This window comes from Artibeus jamaicensis, unplaced genomic scaffold, assembly GCF_021234435.1.
Source record: "Artibeus jamaicensis isolate MK-2021 breed Jamaican fruit bat unplaced genomic scaffold, CSHL_Jam_final contig_387, whole genome shotgun sequence".
NCBI lineage: Eukaryota > Metazoa > Chordata > Mammalia > Chiroptera > Phyllostomidae > Artibeus > Artibeus jamaicensis.
Window position 1 is genome coordinate 42,197,625 of NW_026521812.1, and position 22,422 is coordinate 42,220,046.

The 22,422-nt window shown below is 45.1% G+C and overlaps 1 protein-coding gene across 4 annotated transcripts in view; it reads right to left on the reverse strand.

The window, feature by feature from the left end:
* Positions 1 to 4,284: 4,284 nt before the first annotated feature.
* Positions 4,285 to 22,422, reverse strand: part of MRAP2 (melanocortin 2 receptor accessory protein 2) — a 45,871-nt gene continuing 27,733 nt past the window's right edge. For 3 of the 4 annotated variants that reach the window (XM_037144053.2, XM_037144052.2, XM_053664876.1), the window contains 2 exons: positions 14,906 to 15,005; positions 4,285 to 5,795 (listed from right to left, as the gene is read on the reverse strand). In XM_037144053.2, the coding sequence (XP_036999948.2) occupies positions 5,402 to 5,795; positions 14,906 to 15,005 (494 nt within the window). In that variant the 3' untranslated portion in view covers positions 4,285 to 5,401. The remainder of the gene's footprint in view (positions 5,796 to 14,905; positions 15,006 to 22,422) is intronic. The other variant, XM_037144054.2, reaches the window with a different exon arrangement.

Below are 22,422 nucleotides of genomic sequence, written 5' to 3' on the forward strand. Positions count from 1 at the left end.
ACATACACACACACTCACTCACACACACTCACACGACTAAGAACAGCCAGAAATAATTAATTGTGAGTAGAAGAAGCAAACTCTTAAACCCCAGAATGATTAGTATTCCAGAATCTAAAACTATAAAATAATCTAAAAGAGAACCTGAAATAAGTATGGATGCATCATTATAAAAAATACATGATAGAAAATGTAATGAAAAAATCAGAACACCGTGAAATAGAACAGATAAGATTTAAAAAACCAAACAAGACTTCCGCCAAGATGGAGGCGTAGGTGGAAGTACTGTGCCTCCTCCCACGACCAAGTTTAAAAACAACAAAGTTTTAGTAACAAAAACGCAGCCAAAACCACAGAAAATTGAACTTCACGGAAGTCTGACAACAACGAACCCTTCCGCCAAACCTGTAAGAGGGGCAGAGCCAGCAGCAGAGCAGGGTCAGGCAGGAAAGATCCACCAGACCGACCCGGGTGCAGGAGACCAGGTGCAGGAGACCCAGGTGCATGAGACCCAGGCGCGCCGGCAGCTGTAGGTGGATCCCAGGTGTGGAGAAGTGGGCGGACCCACTGAGGGCGCAAGGCAGTGGACCCACTGAGGGCTGACCGCGGTCACACATTCGCGTGCAGATAAACTGGTGAAGGAGCGAGCAGTGAGATGGACCGTGCAGGCCCCAGTAGCAGGAAATGGCAGAGGGGACCGCCATTGTCCCTCTCTGACCCGCCCTTACCTACAGCGTCACAAACCAGCGACCTGGGTGGCCCCGCCCTGGTGAACAACTAAGGCTCTGCTCCTCATACCTAACAGTCATGAACAGATCAAAACATGGCTCAAGAAAAACTCAGAGCCCCAGAGCCCATAAATCTAAGCAACAAAGAAATAGCCAAACTTTCAGATGCACAATTCAAAACACTGGTGATCAGGATGCTCACAGAACTGGTTGATTTTAGTCACAAATTAGAGGAACATATGAAGGCTAAACTAATTGAAATGAATGGAAATGCACAGGAAACCAATAGTAATGGAAAGGAAACTGGGACTCAAATCAAAGGAGTGGACCAGAAAGAGGAAAAAAATGACCAAACAGAAAAGAATGTAGAAACAAGAATTCAAAAAAAGGAGGAGAGGCTAAGGAATCTCCAGGGCATCTTTAAACGTTCCAACATCAGAATTATAGGGGTGCCAGAAGGGGAAGAGGAATAGCCACCAGTGGAAAACTTATTTAAACAAATAATAAAGGAGAATTTCCCCAATCTGGCAAAAGAAATAGACTTCCAGGAAATCTAGGAAGCTCAGAGAGTCCCAAAGAAGTTGGACCCAAGAAGGAACACACCAAGGCACATCATCATTACATTAGCCAAGATTAAAATGAAGGAGAGAATTCTAGAAGCAGGAAGAGATAAGGGGACAGTCACCTACAAAAGAGTTCCCATCAGACTGTCAGCGGATTTCTCAAAAAAGACCTTACAGGCAAGAAGGGGCTGGAAAGAAGTATTCCAAGTCATGAAATCCAAACACCTACATCCAAGACTGGTCTATCCAGCAAAGCTTTCATTTAGAATGGAAAGTGCTTTAGAAAGTGCTTCTCAGATAAGATCAAATTCAAGGAGTTCATCATCACCAAGCCCTTAGTATATGAAATGTTAAAGGGACTTATCTAAGAAAAAGAAGATAAAAAACATGTGTAGTAAAATGACAGCAAACTCACAGTTATTAACAACCACACCTAAAACAAAAACAAACTAAGAGGACAGCTAGATCAGGAGCAGAACCATAGAAATGAAGATCACATGGAGGGTTAGCAACAGGGGAGTGGGAGAAGGAGAAGGGGGGAGAAGGTACAGAGAATAAGTAGCATAGATGGTAGGTAGAAAATAGATAGGGGGAGGGCAAGAATAGTAGGGAAAATATAGAATCTAAAGAACTTGAGACACGTGGTCATAAACTAAAGGGGGGAATGGTGGGGGAGGGGGTGTGCAGGGTGGAAGGGAATGGAGGGGGGAAATAGAACAAATGTAATGGCATAATCAATAAAATATATTTTTTTAAAAAAATAAATAAATAAAAAACCAAACAGAATTTATGAAAATAAAATATAACAATTGATATATAAAATTTAATGGGTAGATTAAACAATAGATTGTAACTTTCAATATCTATTACCTTCATTAAAATTCAGGAGTTATCTCTAAAATACGTACTTAAAAAGAGAATACATACAAAGGCAGTACAATGAAGCATGTATGGTAGGCCAGTCACCATTCTAAGTACTTTGTATATTTTATCACGTAATGCTCACAGACTTGGAGATGGGTGTCATCCCTTTTTGTGTAGAGGACACCGAGTCTCAAAGAGATCAGGTGTCCTGGTTAAGCCTGCACTGTTAGCAAGTGACAGGTCGGAGCCCAGAGAGACTCTCGACCCCATGCTCTTGGCCATGACTGCCTGATATAAAGCAGGAATAACAGAGCAATATAAATAAACATCACAAACTACAATACTAGAAAAGAAACATTATCAGGAATTACAATGTTTAGATGGAATAAACTTGCAAGTTAAAGGACAGATTTATAGATTTCATTTGTTTACCTCAAACAAAGCAAAACTTAAATTTAAAACATAGATTGAAAGTTAAAAAGAATGACATAGAGGTCCAAGGTTAGAGAGAGATAAAACATGTACCAGAGAAATGCTAACCAACAGAAGGCATCATTCAAACCTTCCACAGGCTCATCATTTACTTGTCTTCCACTTACTAGCTCTGTGCTTTGCAAAATACTCAATGCCCCAGAGCCCTAGTTCTCTCACCTGTAACACAGATACTCAGTTCTCCAAATAATGTTGTTTTGTTCAAGTGTTATGTTCTAACAGTGCTGAGGCAAAAAAAAAAAAAAAAAAAAAAAGAAAAAGTGGATTCCTGGCCAGGGCCACTGCCTGTGTGGGATGTGAGTGTTCTGTGTCTGTCTGTGGCACTCCAGATATTTGGAAACAAGGCTTTGTTTCTCAGTTTTACAGGCCCGCAGATGGAGTTTTCCCAAAGGTGGGTGACACACAGGGTCTCTCACCCACACCTGACTTAGATGATTAGACTTCTGAGCTGATGAGATTTATACTGTATATTGGAATTAGAGGCAGTGCTATATTGAGACTTTGGAAGATGTTGGGATGAGAGAAATGCATTTGCATGTGGGATGGACATGAATCTCCAGGACCAAATGAAAGACCGTGATAGGCTAATGTCCCCCAAACACGGCCATGTCCTGCTCCCCAGAACCTGTGACTAAGTTACCTTATACCGCAGAAGGCATTTTGCAGACGTGGTTGAGAATCTTGAGATGGGATGTTACCCTGGTGATCCTATGCAGTCAATCCCAGCGGTCCTTGTCAGAGGGACAGAGATGGAAAGCACAGGCAGAGGTCGCAGCGATCCGGGGCCATGAGCCAAGGCAAGGAAGTGGGTTCCGTGCTACACCCTCCAGAGGAAACCGCCCTGAGACACCTTGATTTCAGCCTGGTTTTGGACTTCTGCACTCCAGAACTCTAAGAGACTAAATCTGTGTTGCTTTAAGCCACAGAGTTTGCTGTGTTTTGTTCAAACAGCAATAGGGAATGAACTCAGGAACTGACATGCCGCCTGGTGTGCTGTGACCAAGCTCTTGGCCCTGACCCAGGAGTCAGTCTTGTGTCTCCCGTCAGATCCATGAAACTGTGCCAGGCTAGCCTGTTAGCTCGCACGAGGAGTACAGTCTTAGACCCTTAGTGCGTAAAAATGATGGTATAGTCCTGGGTATTTATCCAACTTTTAAATATCCTTCAGACTCCTAATCACTTCTAAGTCAAATACCATTTAAAAAGCTTTTAATCTTAACAAGAAATAGCTCATGGTTTATACTCGGTATAGTAAATTATGAATAATATTTACCCTAGATGTTAATAAAATCACTTCTTCACTACTCTTGCTCTCTTTCCTGAAAATAGCCATTAAAAAGAGCAAGTAACTATTTGCAAGAATGTGTTATAGCAGCTTTAGTTACAAAAAAATTCCACTCCTTGTTCTGTTTAGTGTTATTTAAAGAGTAATATTTTCCTCAAAAGACATTGTGCGAAAGGCATTTCTTTTAGTGGAATAATTCCTAGAGGCTGGACCACTAGGAACGTAGAGCTGATGGAAGTTAGGGGGCATTATAAACAAGAAATCGTTTTAAGAAGAAAATTAAGCTGGATGTGTGAAAACAAAGAATCAAAGAACATTCTTGTGCAATCAAATACATTTATTTTTAGCGTAAGCAAGACAGGTGGTGAACAAAATCATAATAAAAATGCCACCCAGAGACTGGCAGCAGGCCATGCGTGCGACCTGGGTGTGTAAAGCCAAATTATTTCTGATACCAGTGTGCAGGCTTACTCTGTTGTACCAGGCCAACCTGCGCAACTGTTGGTGGCCTATTTACAACCCACTCACCATCTCAGCTCAAAGCCACATACTAGCCAGGCGATGGTCACCCACACATCTGCAGAGTAAATAGACAGCATCACAAGTAGCACTTAACTCAGTTGGTGGCCAATAGCACAAGTGTGACCAGACACAGATAGACACTCAAGTCACCTCCCTGACTTAGCTGACAACCGCCCTTCCATTTCTTGGGGACAGGAGTACCGTGAGATGCAGCACAGACTGATACGCACTCCTGGGCAGGGGGTAGGCGTGTCCCCAAATTTGCACATGGGTGGCCAGAGGTTCTCAGAAGAGCTGTTTGAGCACAACCAACAGAAACGTTGCCCACAGTGATATGTCAGACGAGGGTCCTGACATCCTGGTAGACACTCGGGCCCCTGGCAAATGCTGAGTCAGTGAAGGGTTGAGTGAAAAGCATAGAAATTTGGGGGTCCTACAGTAAGAAATAGGAGCCAGTGCCCTAGTTTATACAGCTTTGTGTCTACCCCAACCTTGTCTGGATGCAGCCTCATTAATTCACAAAATATTAGAGCCGGGATGGATCGTCTGCTCCAAACTCCTTGTCTTACAGCAAAAATGTGGGAGCCCAGAGAAGTAAAGCAAACTGCTGAAGGTAAAGCATGGTAGAGGCAGGGCCAGGATGGGACACCGAACAGTAACCCCCCTTCAAGAACAATGACACTGAGTATGTGGCCAAGTTTCTCACCAAGAAAGATGAGACAGCATAAATGCTTTATTCCCTCAAAAGCCTCAAATGTGTTTAAAGGCATAAAAACTGAGCTTAATCAGCTCTCTGCAGAGGCAGCCTTCTCTCCTTGTCTTCCCATCTCTCTCTGGTTCTCTGCTCTCTCACATGTGCACGCACACACACAATTTTGGTGAATGTGGATTTCTTGCTACACAAACACACCCCACAATATTCAGGAAGATACTACGGAGTGTGTTTCTCAGTCCAGGTCCTTGTGTGACGTCTGGGAAACTGGCTTATTTTCTAGAACAATAGGCGGCTCTGAAATCAAAAGATCATCGTCCCCAAAGGAGGAGTTCTGGTCCGTGTTCACGAAGTTGGGGATGTCAAATTTCATGAGCCTGTTCAGCTCCTCCTCGGGCGGCCCACTGCTTCGGACACCTTCCTGGAGCTGAACGTCACTGTCGAGGGCTGTGGTCTGGGGACAAGCTTTGGCCTTTTCCAAGTGTTCCACTTCATTGATGTAGCAGTGAAAGAGAGACCTGGATTCCTCGTTGCCCTGGCGAGAAAACACTTTATCTGGTTCCAGAGGTCTCCCAAAGTCTGACACAAAGCTGTTCATTCTGAACCTCTTCTCCGAAGACTCTGTGTTGCTATAAAGAAAAGGGAAACAAAGATTACTTACAGGCCAGCTCATCCCACTGCAGAACCACAGTTTCCAACGTGTGGGGCAGGCCAGCATATTTCCCCTGAGCACACACTGAGTGCAGGTCCCTGTCCAGAGCAAATACCAGAACTGAGAGATGTCACTTCTGAACATGCACAGATAAACCCAAGCCAAGTGCCCTGAGATGAGGGCCCATGGACCTCCCTGGAAAGACACGCCTTGCTGAGGAATCTTCTGATTCTCAGTGGGGCTCTTGGAGCATCTGCATCAGAACTACTTCCTAAAATGCAGAATCCTGAGTGGCAGACCCTCAGAATCTCTGGAGGTAGGGCTCAGTATCTGTATTTTCATAGAATCTCCCAGGATCGCTATTCATGCTCAAATGTAGACACACTGACCTACATCAGGCCGGCCTGAGCGACAGCATCTCGGGGCTGCGTTTCACACTTGTCAAAGCACTGTTGTACCCCTTTATCTCACTCAGTTCCCAAAACAGACCACTGCAGTCACTCAGGGCAAGACTTACTATACCAACTCCACAAACCCGTAAGCTAAGGCAAGGAAAGGTCAGCCTGCCTGCCTGAGTCACACAACCAGTGAGTGATAGGAATGGGGAGTTCCTAATCCCTTGTTGCATGTAAGATGGAACAAAGTAGCAATTTAGTGATAATAAATCAAAAATAAAATAACTCCCCACTAGTCCTACAAGTACACGAAAGAAAGATCATGGGTAAATTGAGTACCCTGTTATCCTACAGACTTTAATGCCTTCTTTCCAGATTTATAGAAAAGTTGTTCCCACACAAGTGGTGACTCCTTAAAGGCAAGAATCATTTCTGAACATGTTTTCAAATCCAGACAGAACCTGACCCGAAATAGGCTGTGTTCATCGAGGGGGCGACTATCTCAGTTTCAGTTCTTAACATGCAGGATAAAGTGCTGATGATCAAATTCCCACCCATGGGAGGAGCATAGATTCAATACAGGTCTAGAAAATCTGATCCTATATGTGTGTGTGTGTGTGTGTGTGTGTGTGTGGCCCACCGAGGGGCTTCTGGACCAGACCTGTCTCCTACTGTGATTGACTATCCGGGTGACATCAATCACGGAATTCCTCGGAGAAGCTCAAGTTTTTCCGTTTAGTAGAAAGCTTGGTTAGCAAATCTCCTTGCCCACTGAGCAAATGTGATGTGACGATCACTGATTTGCAAATCATCATGCATTTAGTAGGTCGTGTGTTTAGAATTTAAAGAGAAATCACTTTAGAGAGACTCTGAATGACTTCTGCTCTAATGAAAACTTAAGTGGTCTCATCTATCAGCAGGTGATTTTCTTCCCCTACCAATCACTTCACCTGGGTTAGAAGATGCTGGAGCACAAAGCCCAGTGCGCAGCAACCTGTGACCTAACAAGCTAAAATAATACCCGACGAAGATGGTCTGTTAGCGTATAAGCCTGCTGTCTTCTCAGATGGCTGGTCATCTGAATAAAGCACCCATAAAAATGATAAACAAACAAATAAATAAGTAAAACAATACCTGGCAAAAAAAGAAGGGCTTCACATGTTCAAAAGGGCGTGATTAAGAGTGCCGGGGCCCCCACCATGCTCCAGCTAAGGCTAAGAAGCTCTGAGTAATAGCTTTGCCGCCTGCCTGGAGCACCAGCCGAGGGGAAAGCAGACCCAGAAACCCAGCTGTGTGCAGCAGCTCCTCCAGAACACAGGGCTCCATTAATCCCAGCCAGGGTGGGTCCCTTAAGCACCCTGGTTGAAGAACAAAGGCACAGGAGTCCGCGAGAGTTCTGCTCTTCCTCGGGGCAGAGCCGAGGCCTCTGAGATGCCTTCCCTGCTCCCTTTGAACTTTTTCCCCAGTGATTTCTTGGGGTGAGAGCAATGCAATTTGTCTGATTCTCCTTGTTTGAGAACAAGGGAAAAGTTTATTTTTGGACTCAGACTTTGGTAAACGTTAAATTCAACAGGTTGTGCTTTCATTCCTTTTTTCTTTTCTTGACTGATAAACTAAAGGGTTTGTATGTGAAAACTAATCGTGGACACAGCTTGCCTCAATGCGTCAACAGTTTCTATTCATCCTGCCACTGGGTGAAAGTTACATACAGAAATCCGTGGATCTGAAGGATCAAAGTCAATGTGTTTTTATTAATTTATACATCCACCTGGCTGGTGTAGCTCAGTGGATGGAGCAGGGCTGAGAACGAGAAAATCGCAGTTCAGTTCCCAGTCAGGGCACATGCCTGGGTTGCAGGCCAGTTCCCTGCAGGCCAGTTCCCAGCAGGGGACGCACTAGAGGCAACCACACATTGATGTTTCTCTCCCTCTCTCCTTCCCTTCCCCTCTAAAGATAAACAAATAAATAAAATATTTAAAAAAATTTATACATCCATGTAACCAGCATCCTCAATTAAGATAGAGAATATTTCCTTTATCCTATTAAGTTCCTTTCATTCATTTCCACCCCCTTTAGGTAATCCTGCTTTAATCTCCATTTCCATTGAATAGCTTTGCCTGTTCTTTTTTAAAAGATTTTGTTTATTTTTAGAGAGAAGGGAAGGGAGGGAGAAAGAGAGAGAAAAACATCAATGTGCAAGAGACACATCGATTGGTTGCCTCTCAAACACCCCCAGTGGGGGACTTGGCCTGCAAGGCAGGCATGTGCCCTGACCGGAAACTGCACTGGAGACCTTTTGGTTCTCAGGCCGGTGCTCAATCCACTGAGCCACAGCAGCCAGGGCTGCTTTGCCTATTCTTGAACTTCCAGACCATTTCCATTTCCTATAGGCAATCTGTTGATTTTTCTCACCACAGATTAGTTTAGCCTGTTCTTGAAATTCATCAAATGCAATCATGCAATATGTAGCCCTTTTGTCTGCACTCCTTGCTCAGCATGTGTTTGAGACCCATCCCACTGCTGCATGTAACAATCACTTGTCTTTTTTAATCCTCAGTATAATTCTGTTGTACACACTACAGACACACTATACCTCGTTTATTCATTCTCTCATTAAAGGGCATTTGGGTTGTTTCCAGTTTGGATCTGTTGAGAGTAAAACTGTAATACATTCTTGAAAAGTCTCATTGTAGACAGGTTTTTGTTGGTCTTCAGTATATGCCTAAGAGTTGGATTACTGGTCTTATAGTAGATGTGTGTTTAACTTCATAAGAAACTGACATTTTCCAAAGTGGTTGTGGTGTTTTATATTCTCACCACAGTGTATGAGAATTCAGGTTGTTCCGTATCCTTGTCAACATTTGGTATTGTCCGACTTTTTCATGGTAGCCATTCTTGTGGTAGTGAAATGGCCCCTCATTATGGTTTTAACGTGCATTTCTCTGATACCTAATAACATTGAGCAACTCTGCAGGTCCTTATTGGCTATTGGTTTAACTTCTTTTGCAAAGTGTATATGTGAGTCCTTTGCCTATTTTAAAAAATTGAGTTGTTTTTTGCTTTCGATTTGTAGACATTTGGTAATTTATTCTGAATAAAAGGTCTTTGTCATATATATGTATTGCAAATATTCTCTTTTAACTTTGTAATACATTCTGAATTTAAGTTTTTTGTTAGGTATATGAATTGCAAACAGTTTCTCTTGATCTGTGAGTTGCCACCTTCTTAAAGATGTCTTTAATGAGCAGACGTAGTGAGGGTTGTGTGTGAATAGTAACTTTTGGCTGCTTTAGTTGGTAACGCTGACTTCTGGGAAGATGTCAGTCTCCGTGGGAAACTCCACTGCTTCAGTGCATCCTCGGCACAGTCCTGAGCAAGCCCACAGCTGTGCACCCAGGAAACACCTCTTAGTTGACAAGGAATTAAAAGTGAGTCCTGAACAAAGGTGTATATTCGATCAGACCCGTAACATAGATTTTCTACCTGTTGATGGGGTAGACTCCGGGAGTGACAGGGTTTCCTTGGGAACCAGTCACCCCGTCTGCACTCGCCAGCTCATTGCTGCAGCTTCAGTCATTATCGAAGACCTTGAGCGCTGACGCTCTCCTGCTGGTAGGTTTTAGCTGCACCGTATGCACCCTGTAGTCAGTGCCACGTTCGGGGAAACTGCAACGCCCCGTAGAATGTGATCTCCACTTTCAGAGGGTCGTGCGCAACCCTGCACTCCTCCCCACCTGGACAAAGTACACTTAGCAAAGGCTACCAGCGGAGGGTATTTAAGGCACATGATGGCTTGGGTTTGATAATTTTTTAAAGAAGTCCAAAATGCTCAGCATAAAAATGTGATCCAAGCCTTCCCTGCTACTCTTTCTCTCCAGCAGATTTATGATAATGGAGCCATAATGCTTTAACAAGACCGCATAGGGAGTAAATGGCCCCTTCACCGAGAAAGCAGGGGAAATGGCTCTTCTATCTTCATTGCCCGTGAGGGATCCAGGTAAGAGGGTTTTACTCCCCCCCCACACACACACAACAGCACATTTTCCATGGAGAAAATAATCCCCATTAACGCTGCTCCTTGGACCTAAAAGCTTTTTAAGAAGGTGATGTCAGCTTTATAACAGCCTTCCCCCTCTACAGTGCCCTTTACTAGTATGTGCCAGTATCTGGCTCTCCTTTCCTGGGCAGATGAGCCCGCCCAGCCCTGGCAGCAGGTGGCCGTGGCCAGCTCTGACCCATGAGCTGTGAGAGGGGATGTGCTCCTCCTGGATGAAGGGCAGAAGGGCAGAGGCGAGACCCCCAGGCCTCCTCCTCTCCGTCCCAGCAGCCCCAGAGGCTGAGTGTTGGAGCTACCGCAGCTGCACGTGCAGAAGCTTCTGTCCACCCCTTCCCAGCCCTTGGCAGACACGTAGCTTGAATGAGAAGGAAGCCCATGTTGTGCTAGCCTGAGATACAGAGAGTTGTTTCTTACTGTCTTATAACCTACTCTTAACTATTGCGCGCTCTCTCCCTGAACAAAAGCCACTGAGAAGTCAGTGATTCCCATTAAAGAAGTTTTTATCCTAATATGATCCCAAGTTGAAAACCTGAGGGCAAAACACTTGCCTGTTTTACTATGATGTCATTAGTTCTGTGCAGTTGAACAGATTTCAACTCTTTGCCATCCAAAGAGATGGCAAACATGTACTCTCTCTGAGGTAAGCTGTGATCGATTCCTGATGGCTGGCTGGAGTGGTGTTTTGAACAAGACTCTGAAGCAGAGTCTTGGCTATGCGTGGAAGATAATACAATCCACGAGTGTTGTCTGTGTGGCTATGGAGACAGGGAGTGGGGGCAGGGGTGGTGGCCTCTGCCATCCTGGTGTCTTACCACTGCAAAAGGGATACACAGACCCTTCCCATGTGTCAGCAATGCTGAGACCCTGGTGAGCCATTCAAGCCCCCCAGATGCCTCCATGGGGGAAAAGATGGAATTCAATAGCAGATTCACCACTAACCCATTTTGAGCTTGCAGGCTTGGTCAGGTATATTAACCAGAACAGTGGGGTCATATTCGTGATCTCCTCATTAAGGAAGTGACTGCTCTTGTGACGAACTACCCAGACGGCCTCTGTACAAAGCGGTCAGAATTCAGACACGTCAGTCCTTTCAGGCCATCGCGGAGATTCTCTGTGTAGCTCACTATATTCATGGACTGTTTCACCGGGAGGCACACCCACGCTCAAGGCGGGGTCGATGAGGCAACATTTTGACAAGCGGAGATGCTGCGCGCGTGCTCGCGCCCTGGCTGCCCCGTGGGAGGACAGGTTTCTTCCTCTCCCTCCTACTCCTTACCCAGACTTCCACCAGCACCAGAGGGGCGGGCTCATCTTCCCGGGGTGCCACTGTGATCCCAGAGCATGCCCGCGGCTCCCTGGGCATTAGCTCGCTTAACTTTCACCATAATCCTAGGAGGCGGGGACGACTGTATTTTTACAAATGAGGAAACTCAAGCATAGAGAAGTTGAGAATCCAGCCAAAATCTCAGTAAGGAAATCTGGAAATCTTGGACTCCAGAGTTCCTGCTTGGTCCAGTATGTGGTAAAAAAAAAAAAAAAAAAAAAAAAAACCTGATGGCTCACTAACATCTTTGGCTCAACAGAAGATTAAAAGTTACTGTTATGAGCAATCATTTACTGATTTACTGGAGTGGTTTGCTAACAAGGAGCTTCAGAGTGAAAGAGGCTTTGCCCTGGTTCTACAGCATCTTTTTTTTTTTTTTGCCCGTGAGACCTCGGACACATGATTCAGCCTCATTTTTCTTGTCTGTAAACAGGGAACACTTACGGGGTTTATCTCAACTCCCTATGAAGATTACATGAGAATACACCTACCAAGTGATTGGTAGTCCCTAGTACATGGTAAACATTTTTAAGAGATCTCACTAGTATTCTCAATGGTTTATCCTTCTTTCCTCTATGCCTGAGCACCACAGGCAAACTTAAAATGAGTTATTTTTGGCTGGATGGAAAAAATAATGTCTACTGTAGAGAAAATTACTGCTAAATAAAGGTCGAATTTATTAAGATCAAAAAGCCATTTTACCTGTCTGCTTTTTTCCGTTTTCCGTGGATGCACTGCAACAAAGCACCTTATCTCTCACTGCCCTGGACTCCAAAAAGCATGTCAGGTATATCTCAGAGGGCTGATCCATTATTATACTAAAGAGAAAAAGGTAAGACTTTCTCCTTAACCTCACTGAAAGACATAGAGTTACAGTGACCCCTGTTCTTTGATTGAGATTATTCAGAACTGCCATCAAATGAGAAACCGTTTGCAGTAGAACTGGACTGCCTATTGGAAGACGGGAAATGCAAATCTCAGCTTTTCAGGGTCATCATGACATGTCAGGCGTCTCCAGAGAAACAGAACAAAGAACCAAAAGGATGTGTGTGTGAGAGAGAGAGATGTTTCCTTCCTTCCTTCCTTCCTTTCCTTCCTTCCTTCCTTCCTTCCTTCCTTCCTTCCTTCCTTCCTTCCTTCCTTCCTTCCTTCCTTCCTTCCTTCCTTCCTTCCTTCCTTCCTGTCCTTCTTTCTCTCTCTCTCTCTCTCTCTTTCTTTTCTCCCCCCCTTTCTTTCTTCATCTGTCTATAGAGAGATACACAGATTTATTTTAAATAATTGGCCCATGGGATTGAGGAGACAGGCAAGTCCAAAAGCTGCAGGTAGGCCCGCAGGCTGCAGACCCAGGGCAGAGTTGCAGTTCAAGTCTGTGGCAGCCTTCTGCCAGAATTCCTTTTAGTTTACAGCAGGTTAGTCTGTTTCTAGGAAGGCCTTCACCCGTATTTATAGAGGATGATTTGCTTTACTCAAAGAATACTGATTTAAACATTAGTCTCATCTAAATACACACATGTGCACACACACCTTCACAGAAACATCTGGGATAATGTTTGACCTAATATCTGGGTGCCATGGCCTGACCAACTTGGCCCACAAGATTAACCATCACAGGAAGTCATGATCTATTTTGGGCTAGGTTCCCGCCTATACAATCACCTGCATCCTACATCAAACAAATTCATCTCAATAACTATACAGCAGGACTGCATCCACCCCTCTGAAGAAAAGGAAGATAATGTGGTGCTATCCTTCCCTGGCCACTCAATGAGATGTGCCCTAATCTGAGTTTTGTACTCAGCTTTTCTTACTACTATTGCAGTCCACATCCTAGTTTCAAATCCCATGGACCAATATACCAGAAGCAGAGGCATGTGTAAATGTCTATGAGGACTTGGAGAGAGAGAGGGGAAAGTTCACACCTTTTCAGTGGCTGTTACAGATCCTCAACATTATGTCTCCAGATGCTGCGTGAAAACGGTATTTTCCTTTTGTGTAAAAGGAGTTTAATTTTTTTCCAGACCCTGATGTCTGGAAATAGCTGAGTTATGGACAGAACTGTTCCCTGTACTCAGACATTTGTTATAGTTCAAGTGTAGGCTACAGACCGAATGGCAGGCACTGGAGACTATAAGGAGAAATGCAATAAAAAGAACACTGCTGTCAGGCTATGCGCATTCAGTGAGATACTAAATTTAAAGGATTAGGAATTGTGACACATTTCTTCCACTACTCCCCAGGTCCCTTCCACCCTCCCTGACTTTGATGGAGGCTTTGGCTGCTGGTTGTGTTGTTGTGTTTCACCAGTGGGAGCAATGGTGAGGGATGGGAGGGACGGAGGCAGGAAAGTGAGGTGTGGGTATCCATCTTGGAGGCTACCTCTCTGAGAGATCACACTGGGTGTCTGTGCCCCTCTCTCCAAGGTCACAGCTCCTCTCTCCTATCTTCGCCTTCTCAGCAGGACTCCCAGTCAGGCCGCCCTCAGATCAGGGCGGCAGCTACTCCTCAGGATCCACAGCCCTGGGCTGCTGCTCTGTCCTGTGGGGCTTCTCTCTCTCTGGCCACGACATATGGACAGTCCCTTCATCAAAGGCTCTTCTAACTCCCTGATGCGAGCGGCTGCCTGTGCCTGCTGGGGCCCACTACAAAGGTTCCAACGCATGTCCTTTTCCCCCTTTTTAAAAGAGTTGGGATAAAAAAAAATCTCTAAAACATTTCTGAGATTTTTGGATGCCATAATCGAACAATTACCTTCTGATGTTACTCCGTGTTCTTTAAGCACTCCTGTAATAATTTCCTCCTCAAATCCAAAGCCCAAGAAAAATGTTCTTTATTCTGCTATGAGAATCACATAATCTTTGAAGTTTCCTTTTTTATCCTAGTTCCAAGGAAACTCAGCATTGAACTCATTATTTATTGTCAATGATTATTTCAATCGAACACTCAGTAACAACTATTTCTCTACTCCTTGAAATGTTTTTTAAAACTAGTTTTCATCCTGTTTTGCTGTTGTCTTTATTCACTGTTTTTAGTCTGGTGAGTCATCTAAATTCTTTTGGGACTAAGGAGAAAATGTATTCTATTCCATCAGTCTTTCATCATAAAAGTCAGGCCTGAGCCAGCAGTAGGGCTGTATCAAAGGCCCCAGAACCCAGGTTCACAAGGACCCACTTGCAAACAGCCCCGAGGCAGGAGGCCAGGAGGGAGGCAGACCCCGCCCACAAGCACTTGGGGCAGGTCGCTGTCTGTAACTATTCCTGTTTCCTCAGTTCCCTCTGGGGCTTAACAGATATTTAGGAACAGCCCAAACTTACTCTTGGTGTGGGGCTCCTGTCTTGGTCAGCAAAGTCAGCACAAAAAACATGAAAATCACGAAGACTGCGAGACCAACCCAAAATCCAATCACAATGGAATCTGCAAGACAGTTAACATGCGATTAGTATTTTGCAGCAGCTGAGAACTTGAGCATTCAAGAAATCTGGGCTTTTGGGGTATATGAAATGAGATAGGATGTCAACAATCTTAGGAGACAATCTCGACCCCTGCATCAGCTAGGGACAGACAAAACGTAAGGCATGAGGGACAGAGAAGAATCTGTGTCACCTCCAGGTTCCGGTCTCAGATAACACTAATAGATGGCAGTCTCACCACTGGTTTCCATAACCCAGTAAGGAACCTAGGACGCAGCAAAGGCCATCTGGGTCCCCAAGAGTCTACTGAAATGTCTTGAGGGACAGAATGCAGTCTTTAGCAGAAACCACAATATAGACATTAAAGTGAATGGTGATTCGAACTGACCCAACTTTGTGTTTTCACTTCGCTTCATGCTGAAATAGTTCTCATCACCTCTCCCTGAGAACACACGAACGGCCTCCCACACCATCTTCCACCTTCATCTCTGTACGGACCTGCTCCACCCCAGCTCTTACAACATGGTTCTTCTATGAAACACTCGTCAACACAGCTAGACCTGACCTCTTGCAGGTTGAAAGCGATTCCATAGGTAAAGCACTTTATACAATGTCTGGCACCTGAGAAGAAGGTACCCCACATTTGCCAGCCATCACTGTTAAAATTATTCTCTCCCAGCTTACTCCTACTTTAAAACCCATGATTCCAATCCAGACTAGGAGACATTGTGTCCCTGTAGTTACCTTAACTCCCAGCGACACTTTTCTAATCCCCAGGCCTTTTTAGGGGCTCTTACCTTTATCTGACTAGAATAACATCCTCCCCCCCAAAAAGCTGATGCAAGCCCACGCACCCTTCAAGCCCGGTCAGTACACCATCTCTTCACCACTCCTGGACCAGCCCCGCCAGCTGCTGTGCTCTCTCCTCCCTCCTTTGAGCCCCAGGGCCTTGTGCCTGTGCTTCTCCCCATGGGCCCTCCCGAGCGTAAGTCACAGGGGCATGTCTCTGGGACTGGGATGAGACTGGACTGTCCACAGAACCTGCACCTGCATAATAGGGTCTCAGGTCCGGGCGAGACAACACAGCTGAATTATTTTACATTATCTGACTTACTCTAAGAAGTTAACCTATGTGGGAATACAGTGAGAATGCCTAGTAATTAAAAAATAATAATAAATGGCTTAGACACTAAGTGTGTTTAAATGCAAAGCATTATTATAATTAAGTTCTAATTCATTTTTTCTACAGTGAAGAAATCAGATTAGCGGTTTACTCTGTGTAATTCATACTTTGATTCCACATATACCATTGCCCAAAGGTGAACAACTTTCATTCAATGATGTGCTAAATAGTCTGCACTCTGGGTGCAAAGCTGATGTATCTCTCCTGGGGTTAAATATGCCAAAGAAACAAAAATCGTAGTTTTGGCCTTATAATACAATGGAAATGAAACCTAAAAAAGAAATAAGGACAAGTTCCAAAAAACACATGCAAACAAAGGCAACCGAGATGTAACAGTAACACCTCAACTACCGGGGCAGAGACCGGGAAACACCGCAGGAACAAAGGCCGGCACGCTGTGCTTCCTCCGCTGCCGAATGAAAGCAAATTCTGAAAATGACACACCCAGCATTCCATTTAAGTCCTCAGTTGCAAACTGAATCTAATTAATTCATGTTTCAAATCTGTCCGCTGGGAAGGGGTTCGCACGCGGACAGCTTTCATACTGCAGCAGGTACCTGCGCCTCCATCAGCCCCGCGCTCCCCAAACCCAGGGCAGGCGGAGGTGGAAGTGGGTGCCTCTCCTCCAGCCCAGACCCCTCCCTCCGCCCTGCCAGTGCCCCAGGGAGCTGATCAAAAAGCAATAGTAATGAGGGCAGGGGAGGGTCCCAGCCCTCGGAGGATCGCGGGGGAGCAGAGTACAGAGGTTCTGTGGTTAAAATTTGAGAACCTCTGTATTCCAAATGTTCCCTTGACCATGTGGCATCTGTGTTGCTCATCACGATAGGTTTCATTTATCCTCGATGTAGTTTTGCTTCTCACATTCCCCTTCACACAAAATTCTGCTTCCTCCAATTATTTCCTTTAATTCTCCTCTACCCCACCCTCTGCTGCGGGGCCCATCCCAGGGTACTTCTCACCCGAAGCCCCTCTCTGGGAGGGTGGGAGATCCCCATCTCACCCCAGGAACAGGAACTCTCTTGAAATTTTATTTCTATGCCACGTTTCAAGGGCATGGGCACTGTGGTAAAATGGGAACACACAGCCCCTGGTCTTCCTTCAAACCCCCTTTCCTGGGAGGAAGTCAGCAAAGAGGTTCGAATATAGAGTGAGGTTATATAGAGTGAGGTTCGAATGAGTCCCGCGGTTAAGGAAGCCAAGAGAAGCCTTGCTTGTCCAGAGACTGGGTTACTGAGAAAGCATTGCTGTAAGGGGGCAGAGAAAATTGCCACAGGAACTCCAAATGGGGTGTGTCATAATAAAGTAATTTCCCCTCAACCTGACCTGCAGTGAATGAAAGGAAACAATGAAACAGTCAGTGAAAGGAGCACTGAAAGCTGACAGGTGCATGCTTTTCGGTAGGATGGTGCTGTTGTGCATGTAGCCACCACCCCATCACCCGGCCTCTCCGTCTCCTAGGAATAAATTGTGACCTTTGCATCCTGTGGTGTTATGAAAAACAAAGGATACTGTTTAATTTGAAACAGAGGATTCAGGACACCAGATCTAGCACTGTCCCTGCAACACTTCCGGCTCCTAAGGCACTAGGGTCAGTTCTGTGGCAGGAATTCCGGGCAAGGCACAGACAGCAACGTTCAGGCACTTGTCTGCGCTGCGCTCCCAATGTCGCCTCTTACTCAAGTCTTCAGAGCTCCGGCTCTGCTTCTCAGCTCAGGGACCCCTCCTCCAGCTGACTCATCCATGCATGCATCATACCAGGTGGTATCTGCAAGCTGGCACAGGATAAAAGCATGGAATGTGGCCACCAGTGACGGCTCAGAACAACAGATGCTCCTTCAGCCTTTCCTCACGCAGCAGCCAGAACGGTCCCGATAAGGCGTAGCCATGTCCAGTCATCGACTTACAGGCTTTTGCTTCTGTTTCTCTGAAAGTATCCAGTCTCACCCAGCCAAGCCCTTCATAAATGTCCCATTTCTCTTCTTCCCTTCATACCAAAATTCTTGAGAGATTTTTCTTCTCTTATTTTTTTCTTGAACCCATTCCATCAGCCTTTCCCTCTCACCAGTCCACTAAAACTGCTTTTAAAATCATTGCCAATAATGTCTCCACTTTAAATCCAACAGTTAACGCTTGTCCCTCAGCTAACTCGACCTAGTAGCATTGGACCTGGACTAGGGTCTCAGACCCTCCCTCACTTGGCTTCCAGGAAACCACAGTGGCCCGGTCTCCTGCCAGTCTTCCTGTGAAGTCCACTCAGGCTCTGTTGCTGCTGTCTCCTCAACATCCCCCAGTTTTTAAATGTCACTGTGCCCTGGGGCTCAACTCTGGACCTCTGTGTTTTTCTGCCTACACTCATTCATCCATCTCTTGGGTGTGAATATCATGTATATGCTGATGACTCTCAAATTCCACTGAATTCCTCCCCTCCCCTGTCTCCTCAGATGTCTGACAGGTTTCAACGTAACAGATCCCAAACTGAGCTCACAACGTGCCTGCTTCTCCTACAGTCGACCCCATCTCAGCTAATGAATGGCAAGTTATCCTAGCAATTACTCAGGTCACACACCCAGTCATCCTGGGCTCTTTTTTTTCTCTCTCACCCCACTGCCAACCATTGACAAATCCTATCGAGAATTAGAAACTTCTCATTACCTCACTGCCCACCCACCATGGGCCAATCCTCATGGCTTCCAGTCTCAGCCCCTGCCTTCCTTGGCTGCAGAGTGGATTTACTGAAAGCTAAGCCAGAGGCCACTCCTCTTCTCCAAACCCTCAAATGACTCCCCCGCCACCACCAAAAAAGCCGAAGTCCTTAGCCTTGACACCCTCTTCTCCGTTACCTGACTTCATCTCCTGATGCTCTGCCTCTTAATGACTCCTCTGGTCCCAGGCTGGTCTCTTTGTTGTTACTTGCAGGTTGCATTTCACAATTGCATAGAGAAGTTTCTGGAATGTTCTTCCCCAGCTATCTTACAGCTCAATTTCTTACTTCTTTAAGGTCTTCTGTCACTAAGGCCTTCCATGGCCACACTATACTTTTGTCTCCACACTCCTCATTCTGTCCCTATTTTATTTTTCCTTTTTTTATCACCATCTGACATAGTTTGATTATTTAATTTGATTATTGTATGTCTCTCCCATTACAAGGCAAGGTCTATAAGAGTAGGTGTTTTTGTCTTTTCTGTTCACTCTTGTATCTCCAATGCTTAAAATAGTACTGCACAAAATAGGCACTCAGTACACATGTGCTGAATGAATGAGTGTCCACTCCATTAGTGCCACAAGTATGTCAGACATATGTCCACTTCTGATAGGTTGTATGGTTTAATACCAGATTAAAAACCAAGGGCAAAAGAAAATTTGAATGACGATCAAAGTCTGTTTCTCAGACGAAAGACCCTTTGAAGGTAGGAATCTCAATTTTAGCAGGCAGGAGAACTTAATCCAGTTAAGGATATAGCTATTATTGTCAATTGTCAGGTGTTACAGGTAAAGCAAATGAATGAAGATAATGGCTATGAACCTTGTTGTCCTGACCTTGAAATGTTTTCCTTTTCTTCCTTTGAACTTGAACCTCACTGGCTTTGAATTTTGCTCAGCAAAACAAGGAGACATACTTGAAGGTCAGAATCATATCATTTTAAAAATAGAAGAAACTACACGGATGTACACAGTAAAATAGTTTACTATTTTCTATTGGGGTTGACTGTAGGAGAAGCAGGCACGTTGTGAGCTCAGTTTGGGATCTGTTACACTGAAACCTGTCAGACATCTGAGGAGACAGGGGAGGGGAGGAATTCAGTGGAATTTGAGAGTCATCAGCATATACATGATATTCACACCCAAGAGATGGATGAATGAGTGTAGGCAGAAAAACACAGAGGTCCAGAGTTGAGCCCCAGGGCACAGTGACATTTAAAAAACCTGACTCCTTTTTTATTTTTCTAAATGTAGGGAGGATTTTTTAAAGTGTTTTATTCTTTCTTACATCTCTTATTTATTGTCATTCAATGTCCTGAAGCTAAGGACATTCACATTAACCAAATCTCTTACTGAATCAGAACAGTAAGGACTCAACCAGGCAGTTCTGGTTTCTCCTGATGGGAGTGTTAAAACTACCAGGTGCGCTTCTCGGCAGTGGTATGGTATGTAAGGATGGAACGTGTCGCACGTCTGCCTGTGTTTTGCAGAAAATTTTTCCAGCTATATGCAATTCTAGAATGTAATATGCTTTAAAAACATTTTCAGTGGTCTCTGGAAATGTGACCAAGCAAAATTACAGCAGCAGGTCTGTCTTTTCTGCCCCTTAAATTAAGGACAAGAGGCCAGAGCAAACCAACACGAAAATAAAATATATGTCACCAAGGTATAAAAGCCCATATTACTATATATATATGTATATATATATATATATACATATATATATGTATATATGTATATATATATATATATGGCTATTTGTCCAGTCATTTTGATATCCACTAAAATTCTTAATAAGCAAGTGCCCTTACTTGAAGACTGTCCCAGGAAAACAGCAGATTAAAGAACTGAAGTAACTGAAGAAGGGAAGGCTCACAGCCAGCCACAAACAGCCCTCCATCGGACGGCCAACGGCAACATATCCTACCAGGTTCCAGGTCCTTCTTTTTTTTTTTTAATTTCCACAAAGAAGTCCTGAGCAGACATCAAGAAAGGAATGAGTGAAAACTCTCATTATTACTACTCACTTCAGGGGGAAAGCATATGTAGTTTAGTTAATGATTTCTTAAGGAACAAAAATAGAAAGCCCTGTCCGGGAAGTGAGTAATTCTGAAGCCCTTCGAGGACCCACTGACGGAGAGCAGAGGGTGGGAACTGGCGGGAGTGTTACTGTCCGCCCCTCAACTGCCCGGCTGAAGGCTCTGCTGCAGCCACCGGTGAAAAGTGGCATCTAAGTCGTATATACGAGCCCTGGGTGGTTACGGTCCTTCCGCGCAGGGGAATGGAAACAGAGCTTAAGCCACTTAATTAGCTGAAGGGGGGAGCTGACCAAGAGGGAAACAAGGAAACTCCAGAGCTCCCTCTACATACATGGGTGCACCAAACACAGGGCTACACATGGAGCAGTTTCCTCTGAAAGAGATCCGGAAACAGCGGGTCAGCTCCTGCACATCCGGCAAATAAGAACACTCCCACACCTAAATGGGTAGGAAAATGCTGAGACACACATTTGCCACGAACCCCACCACCAGCATGACAACATACAATCGGGGCAGAACCCTAATTCCCACCTTCTCCCCAGGGAGGGAAGGGTTTGGATTGTACATCTGGAGCCTCAACTTTTAAGACTCTCACTAGAGATGAGCCCCCAAAACATCTTGCATCCATGAGAACCCCAAGACTACAGCAAACAAAAAGCAGGCCTTCACGAGCCCACAGGCCCTACCTACCATGGCTGTCCTCCAGGGCTCAGTGCGGAGGAACCTGGCAAAAACACCCACCTCCCTGTCTTTCTTTGAAAGGGGTTTACCTGGCTTACTCTAAAAGATGCTGCCTTAGGGTCAGGCTTCTAATTTAGCAGGCAGTTAGGGGCCGGCTGTGGTCCTTCCCAGAGAAGCCTTTGGACACCTCCGCATCCCTCTCCCTCCACCCCACTCCAATAATAAAACCATGTTGCCATATCGCCCTGGAAGGAGGTTGTGCACAGGTCTGGTGGCCCAGCTTTTGCAGCAGCTGCCCAAGGGATCTCCTGGCTCTGACAGGCAGTGCAGATTGCATTCCCGAGTCCCACAGGACTGCAGTAAACGAAGAAGCAGTTCTTAACAAGTGCAGTTCCCCTCATGTCTATACATAAGGCCCATCTTCCAGTTTCTCCCTGGAAAGATTTAACTACATACTTTCCTAGCTGCTGCCTGAGGGTCTGGCTTCTAATTGGACTGCATCTAAGTGCTGACCATGTTCCCCCACTTTGAGACACAGAAAGGACTTGACACACCCCAACTCCTGGGAGCCACTGAAAACAAAGACGGCTGCTTGGACGGTCATCGAAGTTCGAGAGACAACAGGGCTGGCTGAACGACAGGGTTCATCTCCTGTGCAAGGCCACTCCACCAAGACTGGCAGAGGTGGCTTTTGTATCTAATGCCTGGAAACCTCACACAGAGTCAAGGAAAATGAAGAAATAGAGGTATATGCTTCAAACAAAAGAATAAGATAAATCTCCAGAAACGGATCTTAAAGAAAGAGAGGTGAGTTATTT